The sequence below is a fragment of the Echeneis naucrates genome, chromosome 15, assembly GCF_900963305.1.
Source record: "Echeneis naucrates chromosome 15, fEcheNa1.1, whole genome shotgun sequence".
Taxonomy (NCBI): Eukaryota; Metazoa; Chordata; class Actinopteri; order Carangiformes; family Echeneidae; genus Echeneis; species Echeneis naucrates.
Window position 1 is genome coordinate 21,944,422 of NC_042525.1, and position 19,270 is coordinate 21,963,691.

Here is a 19,270-nt window from a genome sequence, read left to right on the forward strand (position 1 = left end):
GATCTTAGCTCTCACATAGATTAAGAGAATAAATTTGTTATACCTTGTTTGGTGAATCTGGACAAAAAGGAAATGTAAGAAAAATGTTTTGTGATTTTATGGTGAATGAATGTTTCATAAATATTTGCTGTTATGATTTCCTGGAGTCTTCATTGGTTGTCTTATATAATTATAATTATATAATTATATTCCCCAAACTTTGAAACCATTTCTTGATGGTACTTTATATTGAATATAGAAAATGTGTCATTCTTGAATTCATAGAAAATCTTGTTTTCCAGATGTGGAAAGGATGTTTTGTGAAAGCGGGACATGTAGAACAACACAGTGTGGTATATGGAGCCATTTTCTCACCCTTCAAAGGAGTAATTGCTGGTGTTAGGCATGTCCAGGTTATCCATTAGACCTTGGTTCCCTGGAAGGTAGAAGATAGATCATTGTGTAAGTAAAACAGCCTTCTGACAGTTAAGTGACATGTTGTGGTCTGCATTCAGATGCATTCCCGGACACGCCCCCCTCTACCTACAGGAACTCCTCACGCAGCCTCTGTTCTGCAACCACAAACACCCTCCAAGCCCCCACAACCAAGCTGGGTGATCAGGCCTTTTCGTCTGCTGTGGAACGCCCTCCCTGACCACTTGAGGGCCCCTCAGGCTACAGATGTTTATGAACAAAACTTAAAAATCTATCTTTTTAAAAGAGCTTTGGGTTAATTCCATTTTGCAGCCTGTTCTTTTATCCATTTATTGACATTGTTAATCTTCTTAATTATTGCTCTGTAGCACTTTGAGATTGTTTAGTGCAATACAAATAAAATTTATTATTATTATTATTATCCAGACAGCAGGACTTCCTGAGACAGGAACTAAAATTAAATCATTAAGAACTCTCAGCAGGGCAGTTTCAGTGCAGTTAATGATTTACCGTTATTGCTGCCTAGTGGACAGAATACGTAACAACGCCTAATCAAAACACCTGTGATGCAAAATGACCTTAAAGTGCATACACACTATAATAAATGTAAGCCAACTCAAAGGTCTGTTGGAACACATTAACATTATTGACCAGTATACAATTTTTTAGGCATTTTTTAACATGTTGAACGTTTATGTTGCATCATTTGTAATTCATAAATTCAGTTTATCAGGGTTTCTTATTTCTTTGTGTGTTGGAGTCAAGTCAGAGTCCTTAGAAGGTGTGGTGATGGGCTGACATTTGCTGTGGGTTACACTGACCTTGTCAGTGGGCTCTGGAGGAGTCTAACAGAGGGATGCTAGATCTGAGGATTTGTCCATCCTCACTCTTCACAATGAATGATCAACAGTTTGTGAAATTACTATCTCCCCCCCCCCCTTTTTTTTTTTTGCAACTTTTACATCCACAACGCTAAACTCACTTCTTACATGGTACACCTGTGGACATGATTACACTGATAAACTCACAAACATGAACCAAGAACTAATTGGAGAGCTAACCCAAAAGCAGCTAAACTGGCCACACACAGGCCTTGCAACATCCCTCAATCGAACTGATTTTGCTGGAAACCTGTTGTGCATGCTGGTCGATGTAAGTTGGCTTAAACGATTAAGCCAACAATTAAATTAATGTAAATGTAGTTTATATGGACTACAGAGACCATCAACACATAATGGAAGTCTTCTTTAAATGGTGAGATTTTCCTTTAAATCCAAAGGAAGACGCCCCCATGTTGGTGCACAGTGGGCAAGAGAGACGGAAAGGGCAGAGGCGGTTTCAGTCATTTTACACCCTCCTCCTCCTGCTCTTCTTAAGGCTCAGTGTTTGTTTCTCTCTCAGGATGTCTCAAGGTGAATCAGCAGGAAACAAACTGGTGTCAGTGGACTTTGAAATCTTCGGACACGTTCAGGGTCTGTATGTTGTTCTCTGCTCTCTCTGTTCCTATCTGCTGTAAACTGATCTGCTGCTGTTGCTTAATTTAGGAACAAGCTCTGCTGTGGCAGGAGCCCACTGCACTTTAACTTTCTGCAGCTTCACCTGATTCATGTGAAAATAGAAAGCTGTTTATTGTGTCAGTTGAAATACATAAAGCAAAAATTCAAAATTCAGAGTTCAAAACAAGATATTTTCATGGATCTCTGTTGTTCCTTGTGACATTTTTAATCATTGTATTTCTGTTATTTTGACAGGGGTTTGTTTCAGAATGGTGAGTCCTTTTTTGTTCACTTCTGTTGAAAAATACAGTTCATTTCACTCTCAGCATATTTCCACTGAATTAACACGCAGCCTGAACCTTTAAGAACTGACAAATACTATAGTTCTTAAATTGTCTTTGTACTCTTCCCCTGCAAACGCGGATGATATTCACTGAACATACCATGTGAATATAGACACTCAAGACTATTACACTGACTGATTTATTTATTTTTTCTAGTTAAACTCCATAGCATTGGTATCAAAATGTTCTTCATGTCAACATCTACAGAAGCCTTTACTTTTATTTCTACGTTTCTCACGGGAGACAGGAGATGTGTGTGTTGGATTTCTTTTCTATGCAACAGTGGGTCTGAGTCCTAGCAGATGAGGTTTTTATAAACTCGTGGCAGTGCTCTTGTGTCAGTGTTAGAATGAGTAAACGCAAACACACTGATGGTGACACATCAGTAGTGGAGGTTTTGTTGGCAGGAGCTACAGAAAACTGGAGGTCTGATGATGAGGAATTTGTTTATTTGTAAGCTGAAGCTGCATCAGACTGTATGAGCTGAGTGACCTTGCAGAGCCTTTGGATGACAGTGGCAGCCAATCAGTCAGTTCACTTCAGTCAAGGCTGAACTTCCTAAAAAACATTTGAGGTCATCAGCAGTGAGCTGCAGCTTTTGCTCTCTAGACCCACCTCCACATGTTGTGACGTCATTAGGTGATATGTTTCCTGTATGTAGGTCCTGTGCCTCTGTTCAGGAGTGCAGCTGGCTCTGCTGCACCTACACTTTATGTGCTGTGACAACCTGCAGTATAGGAATAACAGTGTAAAATTCAATTCGTAATTATATATATAATCAAATATGAATTCATTTACAAATTTAAATATGGATCCACAGATACATTTGCATGACATTTTTATATTAATCAACATTAGTTCATAAAATCTCAATAAATCAATAGTGGGTTGTTTACAGGAATGTACAACAGTAAGTACATTATTTATAGATATAGATCTAAAGCATTTAGTGCTGTTTAAGATAGTTGATATAGATAGATAGTCTTGATGTGGGGAGCAGTGATGGCTGGCATTACGGGGTGACTCTGGGACACCAGTGATCACTGTCTACCTTCCTGGAGGTGTTGTGGGCCAAACTAGATGAAACACTGGTGAAAGGAGGTTCCCACCTGATGACCCCAAAGCTTAGCTTTCACTGCTCACTGGCCTAGTTAGATTTTATCTTCAGGGCACATAGGGCAGGGCCAAAGTTTGTTGTTACGGAGTTAGACACTAAGTCTTGTGTTTCTTGTGTTTACTCTGAATAAGACCAAAAAAATTTGGGATTTTAAAAATCTCTTTCAGGAGCAGCTCTAATGTCCACATAACGCCTAACACTTTGATCCACATGCTTGTGTTTCTCATACGTACGCTGGTTTCACAGCCCAGGTGTGGCTCTAAGATTCTACTTCCAGATCTCCAATTCTGGTGCACACTCAGATCTTCTAGCTGCCAGTCAACACTGGTGGAAAACAATTGGAATATACCCAGATGTAGAAGTATATGGGCTAGACTTGGCCCATGTTGGCCCAGGATCTGTACTGGGGCAGAATTTAATTTTGCTGTCTGGGTTTGACACTAAGGACATTAACTGTATGCTTAGTGGACTTTAAACTTTATTAATACCAGTGGTTTAATATTAAACCCCTCCCTCCCTACAGTATACAGAGAAGGAGGGTCTGCGTCTTGGGCTAGTTGGCTGGGTGAAGAACACCCGCAGTGGTACAGTGGTGGGACAGGTCCAAGGCCCTGCAGACATGGTGGAGGAGATGTGAGTACAAACTTTTACTTTGCAAACAAACACATTGAATACAGTTACAAATTTTTGAATTAAATAAACAAGATCTCTACAGACCTGTCTGTGTCCTGGCTCGGAAAACTCTCACATAGGTGCACTCACTGATGGTTAATTTGTTAACATCTGTTTCAAGAAAGATATGTAACACACAATGTGTTTAAGGTTTAAAAAAATAAATTATGTTGTTCAGAACCTCAGTTTAACTGACTGCAGACTGATGCACCATTTAACTGTGTTGTGGTGTCACTGTAATTTTGCCACTAGATGGCAACCTTTACCTTCACAGCACCAGAGTCAGCTGTTTGAGTTTAGTTTTCCCACAATAATCTGAAGTTTGTTCAGGTTTTCACTGTGCTCACAATTACTGCTTATTATCCAATCAGGTGAAATCAGGGCAACAGAATAAATAATATACTACATCTGAGCAGCTGCTCTGAGAAGCTGCTTCTCCAAGGAACATTAGAAGCTGTATCCCAGTTCAGGTTCCACATCCTTCAGAGGTTGAATTTTTCACAGGCAACTTGATTTGGTAGTCTCCTTCATATGTGGCTGAATAATGTGTCCTTCTAATCTGTCTCATTTTGACTCAAGTCTACAGTGGCTACAGTACAGCTATTAAAACAAAGCGCTGATGATGATCGTTACTAAAAGTGCACATACGCCCAAAAGCCAAAGTCTGCGTGCACCAGAAAATATTCAGATTTATAAAACCCTGCGTACACACTTAAAGCAAACATTTTAAATCACAGATTGACTAGAAGTGTGTGCAGCTCTGTCAGCTTCATGTCACGCCCTGTACACACCCATTTTAACCATAAATGTTCAATGCAAAGCTCCTCATGAATGCGGCCTGCATAGAAAATAAAATAAGACTCAGATACAAGTGTTAAGTCTTGTTGGAACTGATGGCGGATGCAGGAAGAAAAGGAAAAAGAAAACGTTTTCTGGGGTGGAAATGGAGACGCTTGTTGGTGAGGTGGAGGCCCAAAAAACCATCCTGTTTGGAGGTCACAGCACCAGAAGCACCAACCAAAGGAAGCAAAGTGAGTGGCAACAGGTTGCTGCAGCTACGAAGGGAGACAATACAAGCAATCGACAACCTGACAGAGGAGAAATGTAATGGTTGAAATTGCAGAAATATTAAGAGGCAATGTACAAAAATGTAACCTTAAATTGTCTTTATGAACGCCACATGACTTCCTGATGGAGTCTTACACCCTGTCTTAAAAGTGGCTCTGCCTCCAAGTCATAATGCTGGGGGGGTACCATTCCTCTGTGCCACATTGTGTAACACACCACACACTCTTATAATGCGGCACACTTTGGCAGGATGGTAAAGAAGCCTGCCCTCTGACTCATCTAAAGCGTGCCACTGGCACTCCAGGAGGCCGATGGCCGCCCACGGGCATGGACCTCATTGAAGACAGCTTTCTCTGCGCTTTGCTCATTTGAAAACAGAGAGAGGACCTGCGTCTGCACCGGGGTGGCGTGGTTCCAGTGCGTTGCCCTCTCTAATGCTGGACCCAGTTCAGCACATAGATCCAAGAGCAGCTCCAGGGAATCTAAAACGGCTCATTAGACAGTCATCATCATGGACCAATAAGTTGTTATGGTCCCTGAAGACCTTCTCCCTTTGACATAGTCCTTCAGCAGTGCCAGCAGACTCATGGTGCAGCATTACGCACAGGGCTCACTGCTGTATTTACAGCTTTAATCAGTTCATACTAACCCTCACCACGAAAGATATTCTTCAGACTGTGTGTGTGAACGTTACCCTTTTCTTTATGCCAGGTTTGTTCCGAAAAGCATTACGTAGAGCTGACGAAATGAGAACAGGAAAGTAAAAGTATTACGATTGTTAATGGCTTAGTTTTCCACACTTAAGATTTCATTGGCATTTGATGATGTGTTCACAGTATCACAGGAAAACATTATGTCCTGCCCTCCTTCTGCTCCTGCTGAGTGGACAATATGACGGAGAGATGGCAGTGATTAAATATAGAGAAGGGATTTTGATATCGAATTTTCTGTTAGAGTCTACAAAGATGTTTCTGAGACAATTCAGTCCAATGCAAAAAAATGCATGATACGGGTTGAAATTAAATGTGTGTAGGGCAATAATAACAAAATAATTGTTTTTCCTGCTCTCCATCTCTTCAATCTGACAGTTCACCACCGCATCGTCTGTGTCGCCAATTCCCCTTTTCCTCCAAAAGGGTGCGCACCTTTTTATTGATCACAACATTTGCATAGAAGTGACGTTCGCAAGTCATATATATATATCATATATATATATATATATATATATATATATATATATAATACAATATATAAACACAATTGCCCTTTGATGGAAAGGCAACTGGTCCAAGATGTACCCCGCCCCTCACCCAATGTGAGCTGAGATTAGTTCCAGCTGCCCCTGCGACCCAGAAAGGGGTAAGAGGTAGAAGATGAATGAATGAATGAATGAATTGACACAATTAGCACAAGAAATATGTTTTCTTCTTTCTTATTTATTCATTCGTCTAATGATCTTTTGGATTTATCATTTATCTTATTATATTCAATCCAAATAGTAGAGAAAATATCTTTGATTAGGAATCTGATTGAACCAGTTCATTAACACTGCATCTTGTTTTGTTTATTATCTGATTCCAACCTCCACCAGTAAGAACCGTCAATCCTGAAACTGCAGCTGGAGCTCAGTCTGTTTTGATATCCTCTCTGTCCAGTGGGAGTGATGTCACCTGGGTGTGGATGTCTCCCATAGATGACATCACTGCCTCCAGGGACTGCCGCTTTCTCATTTCCCACACACACACAAACACATAGTAACATTCAAACACAAATATATGGAGGATCAAGAGGACAGAATGAAATATATTTCGTAATACGTAAATAGTGTATTATAATAGTATATTTACTAAAGTAAATAAAATAAATCTTTAAATAATTACTTAAATGTGTCATTACTTAATTTAAATACCAGTTCATTTAATGTAAAAATATGTATAAGTTTGCATGTTCTCTCTGCGCCTCTGCAGGTTTCCTCCAGGTACTCTGGTTTACTCCCACCATCCAAAGACATCATGTTTGGGTTAAGTGGTGACTCTAAATTGTCCGTAGGTGTGAGTGTGAGTGGTTGTTTGTCTCTGTTTGTCTCTGTGGTGGACTGGCGACCTGTCCAGGGTGTACCCCACTCCCCTGCCCGGAAAATTGGCTGGGATTGGCTCCGGCACTCCCCCACAATCCAGAAACGGACAAAGCAATAGCAGATGAACGGATGGATGGATGGTCCTGTGTTGCAGTACCTTGTGAATTTATTTTATCTGTCAAACTCACCCATCAAAGTCAGTGGGCGGGGCTAATGCAAATTGAATCTAATCTATGGCTTTGAAGTGAGGCCTGGAAGTCTTTAAGAACAATGCAGCTACACAGGATGTGCCTCAGGTCAGCGGTGTAAGAGTGTGTAACGGGGTCAGGAAGATTGAGCATGTGAAAGCAGTGGATGGAGACGATGCTCCTGGAGTGAGGAAACAGCAATTAGTTTGAATCTCTGAGGTGTCTCTCTTTTGTTCCTATTAAATTTGATGGTTTTGACATAATCTGATTTGTGACTGACTCTGGATGATCAAGTTGAATAAGATAGTGATGGTGTTGGTGAGGATGACTGAAGGTTTAATAATCTTGAGACTTGGAGTTATCAAAAATATAGAGATGGGAGAGGGAAAAGGTCTATGGAGGAAGATGAATTAAATATAAGAGGCAGAGTTGCACAAAGGAAAGTATGTCAGGAAGATGATCTGAGGGATAGTTAAATTCAAGGAAGGGAATGGCATAAACAAGGTTGGTTTGTATGTATTAACAAATGGATTAAAGAAAACGTTAAGAGAGGTACATATAGCAAAGGTACTGCGGGATGGTAGACTGCTGATTAACTGTAATAACGTTGGGCAAAGGGAAAGGCGCTGAAGCTTCAAACATCTTATAAGAAAGAAGTTAGTGAGGTTAGGATGTTTGGAGATTGGGGATCGATATCAGGAATACCTCTGGGGGAAAAGTTGGGTGACCTTAAAAAAATCATTTAGGAAGGAACAGTAGTGAATGTGTAAAGACTTCAAGCAAAATGGTGACAAAGTGGATAGCACTTCAGTCCTCTTGGATTTCAAAGAGCAATATGTCCCGCCTCCGATTAGATGTTACAAATGTCAAAGATATGGGCACATCACAACGGTGTTTAAAATTTTTTTCCAGAAAGCAAAATTAAAGTTAAGATAAATTTAGTTTTTAGCAATGAGTACAATGTTGATAATGGTACCCCTCAAGGTAGTATTGCTAAGTCTATTGCTATGATAAATGACATTTTCAGGAACATAGATAACTCCATTGGTATAGCGTTATTTGCGGATGATGAGGCTATGTGGAAAAGAGGAAGGACAGACCAGTATCTTGGTATTTGGTTTGACAAGTGGTTAACCTGGACTGCGAAAAATTTAAAAAAGTATTGAATGTAATGCAGTGTCTGCGAGGTGTGCAGTGGGGTGCTAACAGGCCTGCCTTGAAATCCATTTACACAGGATTAATAATCTTAATAAAAAAGGAGCTATGAAAATTACACTTGGCAGATCTACAAGTGGAGCTGGGAGAGAGGCCTTTGCATCTCAGGCGAGACCAATTATCTCTTGTGTATGGGGCCAATCTTAAGGGTCATCAGGATGGTCACACAGGTCCATCACAGAGAAAATACCCAAGTTAAAAGCTTTGGATGGATCATTAAAGAAAAGGCAAGAGAAATGGATCAGATCATTTAACTGTGTGTCTTACAGTATCCTACCCTGCTGTTCCTTTATGGACCCTTGAGGCACCTTCAGTTGAGCCTTATGAGGCAGATACTGGGTTATTATAGATGATTAAATACAATAAGTGAATAGAAAATAAAATATATGAACATTACTAAATGACTGATTGGTTAGGATGGATGAATGAGTAAGTAAGTACGTAGATCAGTGGGTCAGTCACTCTTTAAAAACTGTGCAAGCTGCAGTTCATCTTTCATGATTTTGCAAAGGATATTTTCATGACGCCACGTCTTCAAAGCTGCCCAGGCTGTTCATCATTTTGTCAAAACTGAACTCCAGCCTTAGTCTGCATCTAATGTTGCAGTGCCACACTGAGGCTGCCTCCTGACCCCCTTTCACCTCCATCTTGTTTTCTCTGGACACATAAATTGCCATCTTAGCTTCACCGGTAACACAGTTTCGCAGCCACCACTTTTTCTGGTTCTGCTTCCTGTACCCCGCCCCAAAAATGAACGTTGCAGTGCAGAATTTCACATTAAACAGACTAAAAACATCTGTTAAAAGCATGAATAACACTTTCAGTCTTTCGCAATCTCTAAAAAAATTAAACACTGTCTCAGGAAGACAACAGAATGGGTACTCTTTTGACACGGTTGGATTAAGAACAGCGATGAAGGTGTTGGAGGCATTGGCACCATGCAGAATCCTCCACTGCAGGTCACCAGTTGTTTTTTTATATAGGAGGCCTGTATAAGGCTCTCCACTGCGGCCCCAGCCCGTCTCCTCCTAACCTGCCAGCCCAAACACTGCCCTGTTACACAGCCCTCTTTTGTTTATTATTTTAACACAGCATCTGTACAGTGTTTACAGAGGAGCGCCTAAAGGAGGCACACAGACTGCCATTGAACTTCAGTAGACTCTCAATGCCTCTGTATAACATCTGGATCTTGGCAGTGAAACCAGCACTGAACCCAAACCTCTCCATGGTTTTCCAGAGAAAGCTGTGTTCACAGAGTCGAAAGCCTTTTCCTGGTCTAGCAAAGTGAGGCCAGTATCAATGCCAATGAGCTAGAGCCCTCCAAAACATCACGAATTAGGTAGACATTGTCTACCATGGACCTGCCAGGAACATAGTACAGAATTTAAGCAAAAACAATATATATTATCCAAAAGATATGAATTAAACTTTACTTTACAAAATATAACAAAAATATAAATAATAATATAAACTATAAACTGGGCCCAAATCATGCAAACTAACACAGGTAACTGAATAAAGGAGGGGGTATATGTAGCCCTGGCCAGGACCACAAAATAATAAAGGTAATTATCTGAAATCAATTAACAAAGAATAATAAAGAATCATGATCTTAATTAAAGTACTTTTAACAGAAGCAATTAACATATAACTAAACATTTCATCATATCATATCATGATATCATTAAACCTAAACATGTAAAGTAACAATGATGAATGAATTAATAAAGATCGGATTATGTTTGTATGAAACAAAAGACTATGTGTTGTCATTATGTGATTGACTGCGTGCGTGTTGTGAATGTAGAATGTGTGCAAATGGAACGGGTTTACTGATGATGCGCTGATTTCGTTCAGCTGTGTGGCGGTTTGATGCAGCTGTCACACTATTCCTCTCTTGACTGGCAGGAGTCTGTGTACAGGACATTTCACTGCAGTCACACACCCGGTCCTCACTGTCCTTACTGTCTCAGCCTCCAGCTGCCCAGGTTTGCAGCCCACCTCCACTTCTTGAAATTGTCTTTCATTTACTGCAACATCTCGCAGGGACAGATTTCCAACTGGACAGAACAGTCCCCCAGGCTCCAGCCTCAGCAGCTGCTTCAACTTCACCTGTCTCATTCACTGCCCCTGTCCCCTCACCAGACTCACCTGCCTCTCTAATCTTACCCACCTCACCATTCTCACCACTTTCACCATTGTCATCAGTTTCACCCACCTCACTATTCTCACCAGTTTCACCGACCGTACCAGCCCCGCCTGCCTCCCTAGTCTCCCCCACCTCACCCACTGCCTCCATTACCCTCCCCAGACCTTCACCACTCTCCTCAGGTTGCTTGCCATTCTGGCTCCGTTCCTCCTCGACCAGAGGCCTGGCTACAGCTTCATCCAAGCAACCTGAGCCATCCTGTGCCACCCCCCGCCTCCTATACTGCTTGTGCGACCCATTCAGTGGTGGCCACGTCTCTTCCACCCAAGCCCAGCAGAGTTGGACTAGCTCGTTTTGGACAGGCCTTGATCAAATGCCCCACCTCACCACAGCCGAAGCACCGCAACAAGTCAAGTCAGACCCATCCACCCGCACAATAAACTTATAATTAAATTAAAACATGTCTCAACAGCCGTGATTTGCACTTTTGATTGGTGATATCATCTTGAAATTCCGGGACAACTTAGGAATTAATCGCTGATGCCAGGGTTTACTAGATGGACCCAGGAGTGCAGAAGGCAGAAAAAGATCTGAGACAGGGATGGTGCAGAATCCAAACTGGTATTTATTCCAAAAAAAACAAACAAAAAAAACAGGAGACATGAGATCACAGGTTTGACTTGGGATTCAAGGAATGTGGGGTGAACCCGGAGAGACAGGAGAAGCTTGAGTCAGACCGCACAGCGGCTGATGACTTTGGCAATGGAAAAGGGGCAGATGAAATTAGTGGCCAGCTTCTTGGACTGCACCTGCAGGGGGAGGTCTCGGTTGGAGAGCCACACCTTCTAACCTGGGTGGTAGTGGGGTGCAGGAACACAATGGCGGTTTGCTAAACATTGATACCTGGAGGCCGTGTGGAGCAGATCAGAGCAAGCCTTCCTCCAGGCCCTGCGACAGCATCGCACGAATTGCTGGGCCAATGGGACACTGGCTTCAGGTTCCTGGTCAGGAAAGAAAGGGACTGATATCCATATGTGCACAGGGTGACAGACCAGTAGTGGAGCAGGGGAGGATGTTGTGGGAGTATTCCACCCATTCCAATTGCTGACTCCAGGTGGAGGGGTTGGACCATGCTAGACAGCTCAGAGTGGTCTCCAGATCCTGGTTGACCCTCTCCGACTGGCCGTTAGTCTGAGGGTGAAACCCAGACGAGAGGCTGGTGGTGGCCCCAAGGAGAGATCAGAATGTCTTCCAGAACTAAGAGGAGAATTGTGGGTCCCGATCAGAGACCATGTCAAGGGGCAGACCATGAAGAAAACATGTTGAACCATGAGTTGAGCAGTCTCCTTGGCCGAGGGCATATTCGGCAGGGGAATGAAGTGAGCCATCTTAGAAAAAACATCCTCAACTAACCATGAGGATGACTGTATGACCGTCAGAGGGGGGCAGACCAGTGACAAACATTAGTGCAATGTGGGACTAGGGACGACAGGGGACGGGTAACGGCTGAAGGAGTCCAGGAGGCTGGCAGGAAGTTTTGTTCTGGGCACAGACCGGGCAGGCAGAGACAAATGAGTGGGTGTCTTTGACAATGGAGGGCCACCAGAAGCGTTGGCGTAGGAGAGACAGAGTTCGTCTCACCCTGGGATGGCGGGTGAAGCAAGACGAATGGCCCTACTGGAGGACCGCTGAGCAAGTAGGATTGGGGACGAACAGCCGTCCGTGTGGTCCTGTTCCAGGGTCAAGCTGAGTGCGCTGCGCCTCCCGAACCATGTTTTCCACCGACCAGGAGACTGCGGCCACCACCTGGGAGAAAGGTAATATGGTTTCTGGGATGCCGCATTCTCCTCAACACAAAATGGACGAGACAGAGCATGATATTTTTTGAACCAGGACAGTATGACAGGATGAAATTGAATCTTGTAAAGAACAGAGTCCACCTGGCCTGATGTGGGTTGAGTCTCTTGGCTGTGATGATGTAGGCTGGATAAGCCAGCTGCCAGAGACTCCGATATGTATCTCTCCATGACTAGATGCTCAGAGGCAGTGAGGGAGAAGAGACGGCCACAAGGAGGAATAGTTCCAGGGAGCAAATCAATGATGCAGTCATAAACGCGATGCGGTGGGAGGGCAGAGGCACACTGTTTGCTGAAGAACTCCTTCAACTCCAGGTAGACTGGGGGGACAGAGGACAGATCCAGAGTATTGTCAGGGGTGCTGGGGACCAAGTGGACAGGAGGAGGAGTAACTGCCGCTCTCAGGCAGTTCTGATGGTACCAATGACTCCTGTGCATGATAGCCCCAGAGACCCAGTTGATAACTGGATTGTGTTTCTCCAGCCAGGGCAGGCCCATCACAAGGGCTGTGACAGGAGAGGCCATCAAGCAGAACTGGAGGGTCTTATGGTGATTACCTGAGACACACATGGTCAGGGGAACTGTGAGGTGGGTAACAGTGCCAAGCGGTCTCCCGTCCAGGGCGCAGACTTGGTGGAGACTGTGGCAATGTTCAGCCGATGCACCAGGGCAGAGTTGGGGAACAATATGGGATTGGCTCAGCAGTGGTTCCCCTACTACTGATGAGCCTGCTCTTTTACTTGGCAGAAAGATGCCCTGTGACCAGGTTGGTGGCAGTAAAGATAGCAGTCCATTCTGAAGCGGTGCTCCCTCTCTTCCTTAGAGAGTTAGCTACTGCACTACTGCTCCAATAGCCTGAAGTTCATGGGTGTTCTGTCCTACCTGGGCTTCTTGGGTAGCCAGAACAGCCGGAAGGTGCACAAGCTTAGCAGGAGCATTACTGCATTCTGCGCCTTCTGCTGGGTCCATATTGGAGGGGGTTGAGTTGTTCTGCCAGGGTTTACTAGACGGACCCAGAAAAAGAAGGCAGAAAAAGACCTGAGACAGAGACATGGTGCAGAATCCAAACTTAGGTATTTATTTCAAAGTGATTGAAACAGCGTGCTCAGGCTAACAGACAACTCAACAGTGAGAGACAAACACAGGACTGTCTAACTACATGGTGGACTAATCACACAACAGGAGACACCTGGGGAACCAGAGGACACCTGGTGATGACATGAGTGGAGACAGCTGTGAGGTGAGGACACTGCATGAGTTGACCAGTAGAACATCTAGAGGACTGGGACAAGACAAGACGTAAGTAGGGGAATACAAGAACACGAGTGCGTGACAGAAACATACTGCAGTGATGGCCAGTCAGCACCATCACCACTGATGAACGGTGACACGTTTGACAGCATTATTTTAGTTGCTGGCTGTGTCAGCGGCAGCACCTGTTCGAACAGCCCACTCACCGTTATCCCATTTTCCACCAACTGGTTTGCCTGCTTGACTTTTTCTACAAATAACACCACAGCTTTAATCATGCGAGCAGCAGATTTAACCGAACTTTGCCCGATTACCTCTCCGGCTGCCAGTGCTACCTCCTCAACTGTGCACAGGGAGCGGGCACCAACCTTGATCCCATGCATCTGTGACCGCCCGGAGAAGTCACCAGACGCCATGGTGGCTTCAGTAGTCCTTCAGTAGACCAGACATGCAATAACCCCACCAAACTCAGATACCAGCAAAAACCAAAACACCTATATGAAAATAACTAACCATGCACATAAGCCCACAAAGAATAGGAAACAAAAAAAACCTCTCACTCTGCTCTTCCACTTTCACTCCTTCCTTCTCTGGAGTTGGTGAAAGACATTTTAGACCTTGCAGAGTATGTGGAAGTGGGGCCTGCTGACCCAGAGCATGTAGTGTGTAAAGCAAAGGAATTTACTGAAGTTGTGCCGTTATTTTTGCACTTTCTGACCAAGATAATGACCACAAAGTACTCCACCGCTTCAGACACAAAATTTTTGTTTGTTTGCTTGTTTTTTTGAGCAGAAAGACAGACCTGTATTCAGCTGTGAGTGGTGAGGACGTCTGCAAGGTCTAAAATGTATATCGCCAACTCTAGATTTGCGTTAGCCACGCCCACTGACTTTGATGGGCGAGTTTGACAGATACAATATTAGTGAAATAATTATATTTATATTTAAATTAAATGAACTAGTATTTTAATGAAATCAAGATACATTCAAGTAATTATTTAAAGATTTATTTATATATTTCATTCTGTCCCTTTTGGTCCTCCGTACAATCATAATTCCCAGTGATGTTTGCTTTGGGTGGGGTTTAATGAAGCAGAGCTGCAACCATTCACCAGTGAACCTAAACCTGCATGTCTTTGGACTATGGGAGGAAGCCAGGGAACCTGTAGTGAACCCTCACAAGGAGAACATTATTTACCAGGATAATTCTGAATGTATTTATTATTTTTACTGTTGAAAGGAGCATATTTACCTACACCTCCCATAGTTGTACACAACAGCGACACGGAGAAGCAGTTGGTTTGTGTTAAAATCTACAATGACAGTCCATCACATTCAAACATGTGGTTGGTGTGAATAACTGCTGATGAAAGAGAATGTTGTATTTGACTTCTTTGATGGCAATGAAACTGGGCTGGTTCAAGGCATTTTTTTAAGTGAGTCTGTCTGTATATGTTGTAGTGTTTTGCAATGATGTGCAGAGTTGCATCATCAGGCAAGGGGAATGTGCATAAATGCCCTTAAACCTTCCAATAAGACACACTCCTCTCACCTCACACTGGTAGGGAGCCAAACCAGCACTCCTTTGCTTCAGCTCCAGCAGGAGGAGAAATCTAATAACTAATGTTTGGGTCAAGACAGAAAATAAAAGTTTAAAAGTGGACCTGGCACACACACACATACACACAATCTCTACTATTTCCGCCTATTATATCAGAAATCTTTTCCGTGTTAGCACTCAAACTCTTATGTCCTTCCTCTCAACTCTACTTTCACCACAACCTCACTTCCTGTTGGGCCTGGGAAACAGCAAGCAGCTGTTCTTGTGGGTCAGGAGAGGTGAGGAAAGAGGATGACGAGGAAAGGGATAGAAGAGAAGGCTACAATAACAGGCGAGGAAGGGAAAGAACTGAATGGTTGTAAGGGAAGAGAGCTGGTGGTGGTGGGAGGTGAATTTGTGGATGATTTCTACTTTTTTCTCAGAGAAAAAAAAAAACATCCCAGAGAGTGGAGCAGCTTTAAATAAAAAAACTGGAGGATGGAAAAGACAGAACGGAAAAAAGTAAGGAGGAAGTGAAAGAATCGTCTCTGGAGAGAAAAGGAGCTATAACAGGTGTCACACGAATTGGAATAGAGTGATCCAGAAACATTACAGAAACAGTTGACCTTTCATGGGAAACTGCTCGAAGTGAAGCAGTGAATTTAAATCCCACAGCTAAGCTTCCCATCAGTAAACAGGCCTTAACTGCACATACACAAATATGAGGCATCTTAACCAGGAATCTTGAGTCGACTGAAACAGTAGCTCAGGACAGAATATGGCTTCCACTGGTTTCCAAAAACCAAGCTGGCCTGCAAATTAGAAGACGGAGGCTTGAAAACCGCAGCTCACAAACTGATGTGTTACGTCAAGGGTTGACAGTTGTGCAGGTAAGATTAAGCACGAATAAGCAACATTATTAATAATAATTACAATAATAATAACTAATAAAAAAGTTAACATTGTAATAATGGTTATTTTATCAACAGTGTAATTATATATATTATATATATATATATATATATATATATATATATAATAATAAAAATATATCATAATTTAATCATATATAATTATGATAATCATGATCATTGTTCCATCCTCAATGGTGAGGGGTTATACAAAGCAGGAGAAGAATTTATAACAATCTATACCTGAGGAATCATAATACATGAAATAAAGATCTGAGCATTGAAGCTGTGAATGGCCCAGATACTGAAGCAAGATCAATAACTTGAAAAACCACACATTTTCTCTGGTGCTGTGGCCAAGGAAATGTGTTAATGTAATATATGGTGTGTGTGTGTGTGTGTGTGTACAGTGGAAATGGATGGCGATTACAGACCAATAAACATCCAACTGCTGGAGATTTAACACTAAGCTGTGTTTGTGTGTGCGTGTGGACAGGAGAGCAGGAGGTCATGGAGCAGATCAGATCAGTTGACTTTAGTTGCAGAGGTTTTTGACCAAAAAAGAAAAAGTATGACAGTTCATCTCTCTCTCTCTCTCTCTCTCTCTCTTGTGGCTGCTCTGTCTTTCTGGCTGAGCTTCAGTCAGTACAGCAACATGGATGTGACCGTGATCCTCTGTAGTCTCCACACATCCACACACAGTCACTCAGCAGTAACAACCAGTAAACCAGACTCACATTCTTGGGTTAAATATAGCTAAAATAATGTTTATGTTTTCCCATCATGCCCTTTGTCTAGATGCTGTTTTGAGTTGCCTGGTTATGTTTTTTTTTTTTGTTTTTTTTTTTTGGGGGGGGGGTCAGTGTGGCTGCCAGTGGACATATGGAAGCTTCTAAAATGAAAAGAATAAATATATTTTGTTGAATAAAAAAACAACTCTGAACAAGCAAAAATATAATTGGAATAATTACATGAAATTGAACATGCCCATTTCCACAACAGAAAAATAAAGACAATTAATAAAGTAAATATACAAAATGAAAACATGGTTAAACCAGAAACTTCTTCTTCTTCCTCTTCTTAGAAGAAAGCTCTTTCTAAGCTTTCTTCTTCTTCTTCTCCTACTCCTGTGTGTCTCTCTGTGTGTGTGTTTGTGTGTCCTCCACAGGAAGGTGTGGCTGAGTAAAGAAGGAAGTCCATCCAGTAGGATCACCAGAGCCTCCTTCACCAACCAGAGGAGCATCAACAAACTGGAGCTCTCTGGATTCAACACCCGCTTCTGAGAGGTTAATCAAGCTCACCCTGAGGACATCCTGTCTCTACAAACACTCAGACTAGATTTCTTGTCCAGACTGATGAGTAGTCTGTTTAGAGGAGGAGTCCAGTCTCTCTGGATAAGTAGAAGCTAAGTTGACAGTGTTGAGCCATATAAATAAATATATGGTAATGTTTTATTTTATAATAAGTTGTGTTGAAGTTAATTTAAGTTAAATTAAACTGGTTAATGTCGCTGTGCTCTGTCTGTTCCTTAATGAGAATGCTCATCAGCTGCTCATCAGCTGCTCATCCTTTAGATGCACAGATCTTAGCCACTTTCCTTTCTATCCCCAGGTAGCACCCTTTTAGTTTACCATTAAGACTGGAGATAGAGTCCTGTCTTTCCTCACTCAGTTAAATAGACTGAAATCCACCTACACAAGAGAAGAACTGAGACCTTTTACTCATGTTCTAAAGACCAAAAAAAAAAAGTAAAATGCATGATTAACTTTAAATAGTTCAACTTGAATCAATTCAATTTAACCAGTTCTTTACAAAGTCCTTGACAAAATGACTAAGGCTGAAACTGGGTATCTGGCTATATCTGTCATTCTTATCCTTCATCATTGTAACTCTTCCTTGTAATAATAATGTCTATAGTTGTTCAGTATGTTTTTTTTTTTTTGTGAGTCCATATGTGTCACCACATGATTTACACAAACATGCCTTGGCGATGATGTTGTTCTATAAGTCCCATCCCTGATTACCTGCCATCTGATCCAATTAAATCACATCCAGAGAATCCCTGATTGGCTGCCACGACAACAACAGAAACCCTGACACAGCAGGAACAGAGCTCCTGCTTGCTGCAGTGTGTGTGTGTGAGTAAGTGTGTTTGTACACATGCATGTGTGCGTGTGTGCATATCAGTGCTTGTTAGAAATTGATGCCTTGTCGCGGTGCCAACTCGCCTCTATACATTACTCAAACGTGCACATACACACACACACACACACACAGACATTGTCATACAATCATGGAAGTGAGTAGGAGGTGTTGGCTGTTAGTGCGTGTTTGAAGAGGACTGTAATTTAATGACATTCTTACATAACAAAGTCAAACACACTCAAACACTGGAGGCTGCAGTTTGTGGAGCTGTTGAGCTCTTAAACCGTGTATTACCTCAATCACACAGATCCATGAATTTACCTGTCCAGTCAGAGACTGAAGGCAAATATGACAAAAGCTCTAAACTTTCTAAGTTTATTATATCACTTCAGTTTTTGGAAACACATCTGGGTCACAGCCACGTATGTTAGTGAGGCTGTGTGCATCAACCCTTAGAACAGAGCATAAGTGAAGTATCACTATGAAAAGGCCTTTGTTCATTTAACTCTGAGTGGAGGATTTGTTTGTTTCCGTCAAGAGCTCTATAAAAAGCTGTTTCGTGCCAAGTGGTGGGCTTTAGTTGAACAAGCTATCTCATTATGACCCATTATTACTCTGACTATGCTTGTTTGCACTGGACCAACCAAAGTTGCCCCAGAAGCTGCGTCTTAACTCAGGTTATTCATCCTTTGAAGGCTGCATTTGAAGTCACTGTGGCAAGGCTGCACCATTTCAATGATTCTTTCAGATGCATTGAAATGTCCTTTATGTCATTTCCTCTGCAACAAAGGTGGAAATAATACGGCTGCAAACAGAACCACCAGAGGA

General features: G+C 42.4%; 1 protein-coding gene across 1 annotated transcript; it reads left to right on the forward strand.

Annotated features, from left to right (window-relative positions):
- The first annotated feature begins 1,712 nt into the window (after positions 1 to 1,712).
- acyp2 (acylphosphatase 2, muscle type) lies at positions 1,713 to 17,713 on the forward strand. The gene is made up of 4 exons (XM_029521575.1): positions 1,713 to 1,886; positions 2,166 to 2,182; positions 3,895 to 4,004; positions 17,466 to 17,713. The coding sequence occupies exons 1-4, from the start codon at positions 1,817 to 1,819 to the stop codon at positions 17,578 to 17,580; spliced, it is 312 nt and encodes a 103-aa protein (XP_029377435.1). The 5' UTR covers positions 1,713 to 1,816; the 3' UTR covers positions 17,581 to 17,713.
- Positions 17,714 to 19,270: the final 1,557 nt, after the last annotated feature.

Bases quoted from the DNA above. Each gene is read 5' to 3' on its own strand.
- acyp2 (XM_029521575.1), top strand. From the start codon at position 1,817: ATGTCTCAAGGTGAATCAGCAGGAAACAAACTGGTGTCAGTGGACTTT. The intron at 4,005-17,465 runs GTGAGTACAAAC...TGTCCTCCACAG, and splicing joins GCAGACATGGTGGAGGAGAT to GAAGGTGTGGCTGAGTAAAG.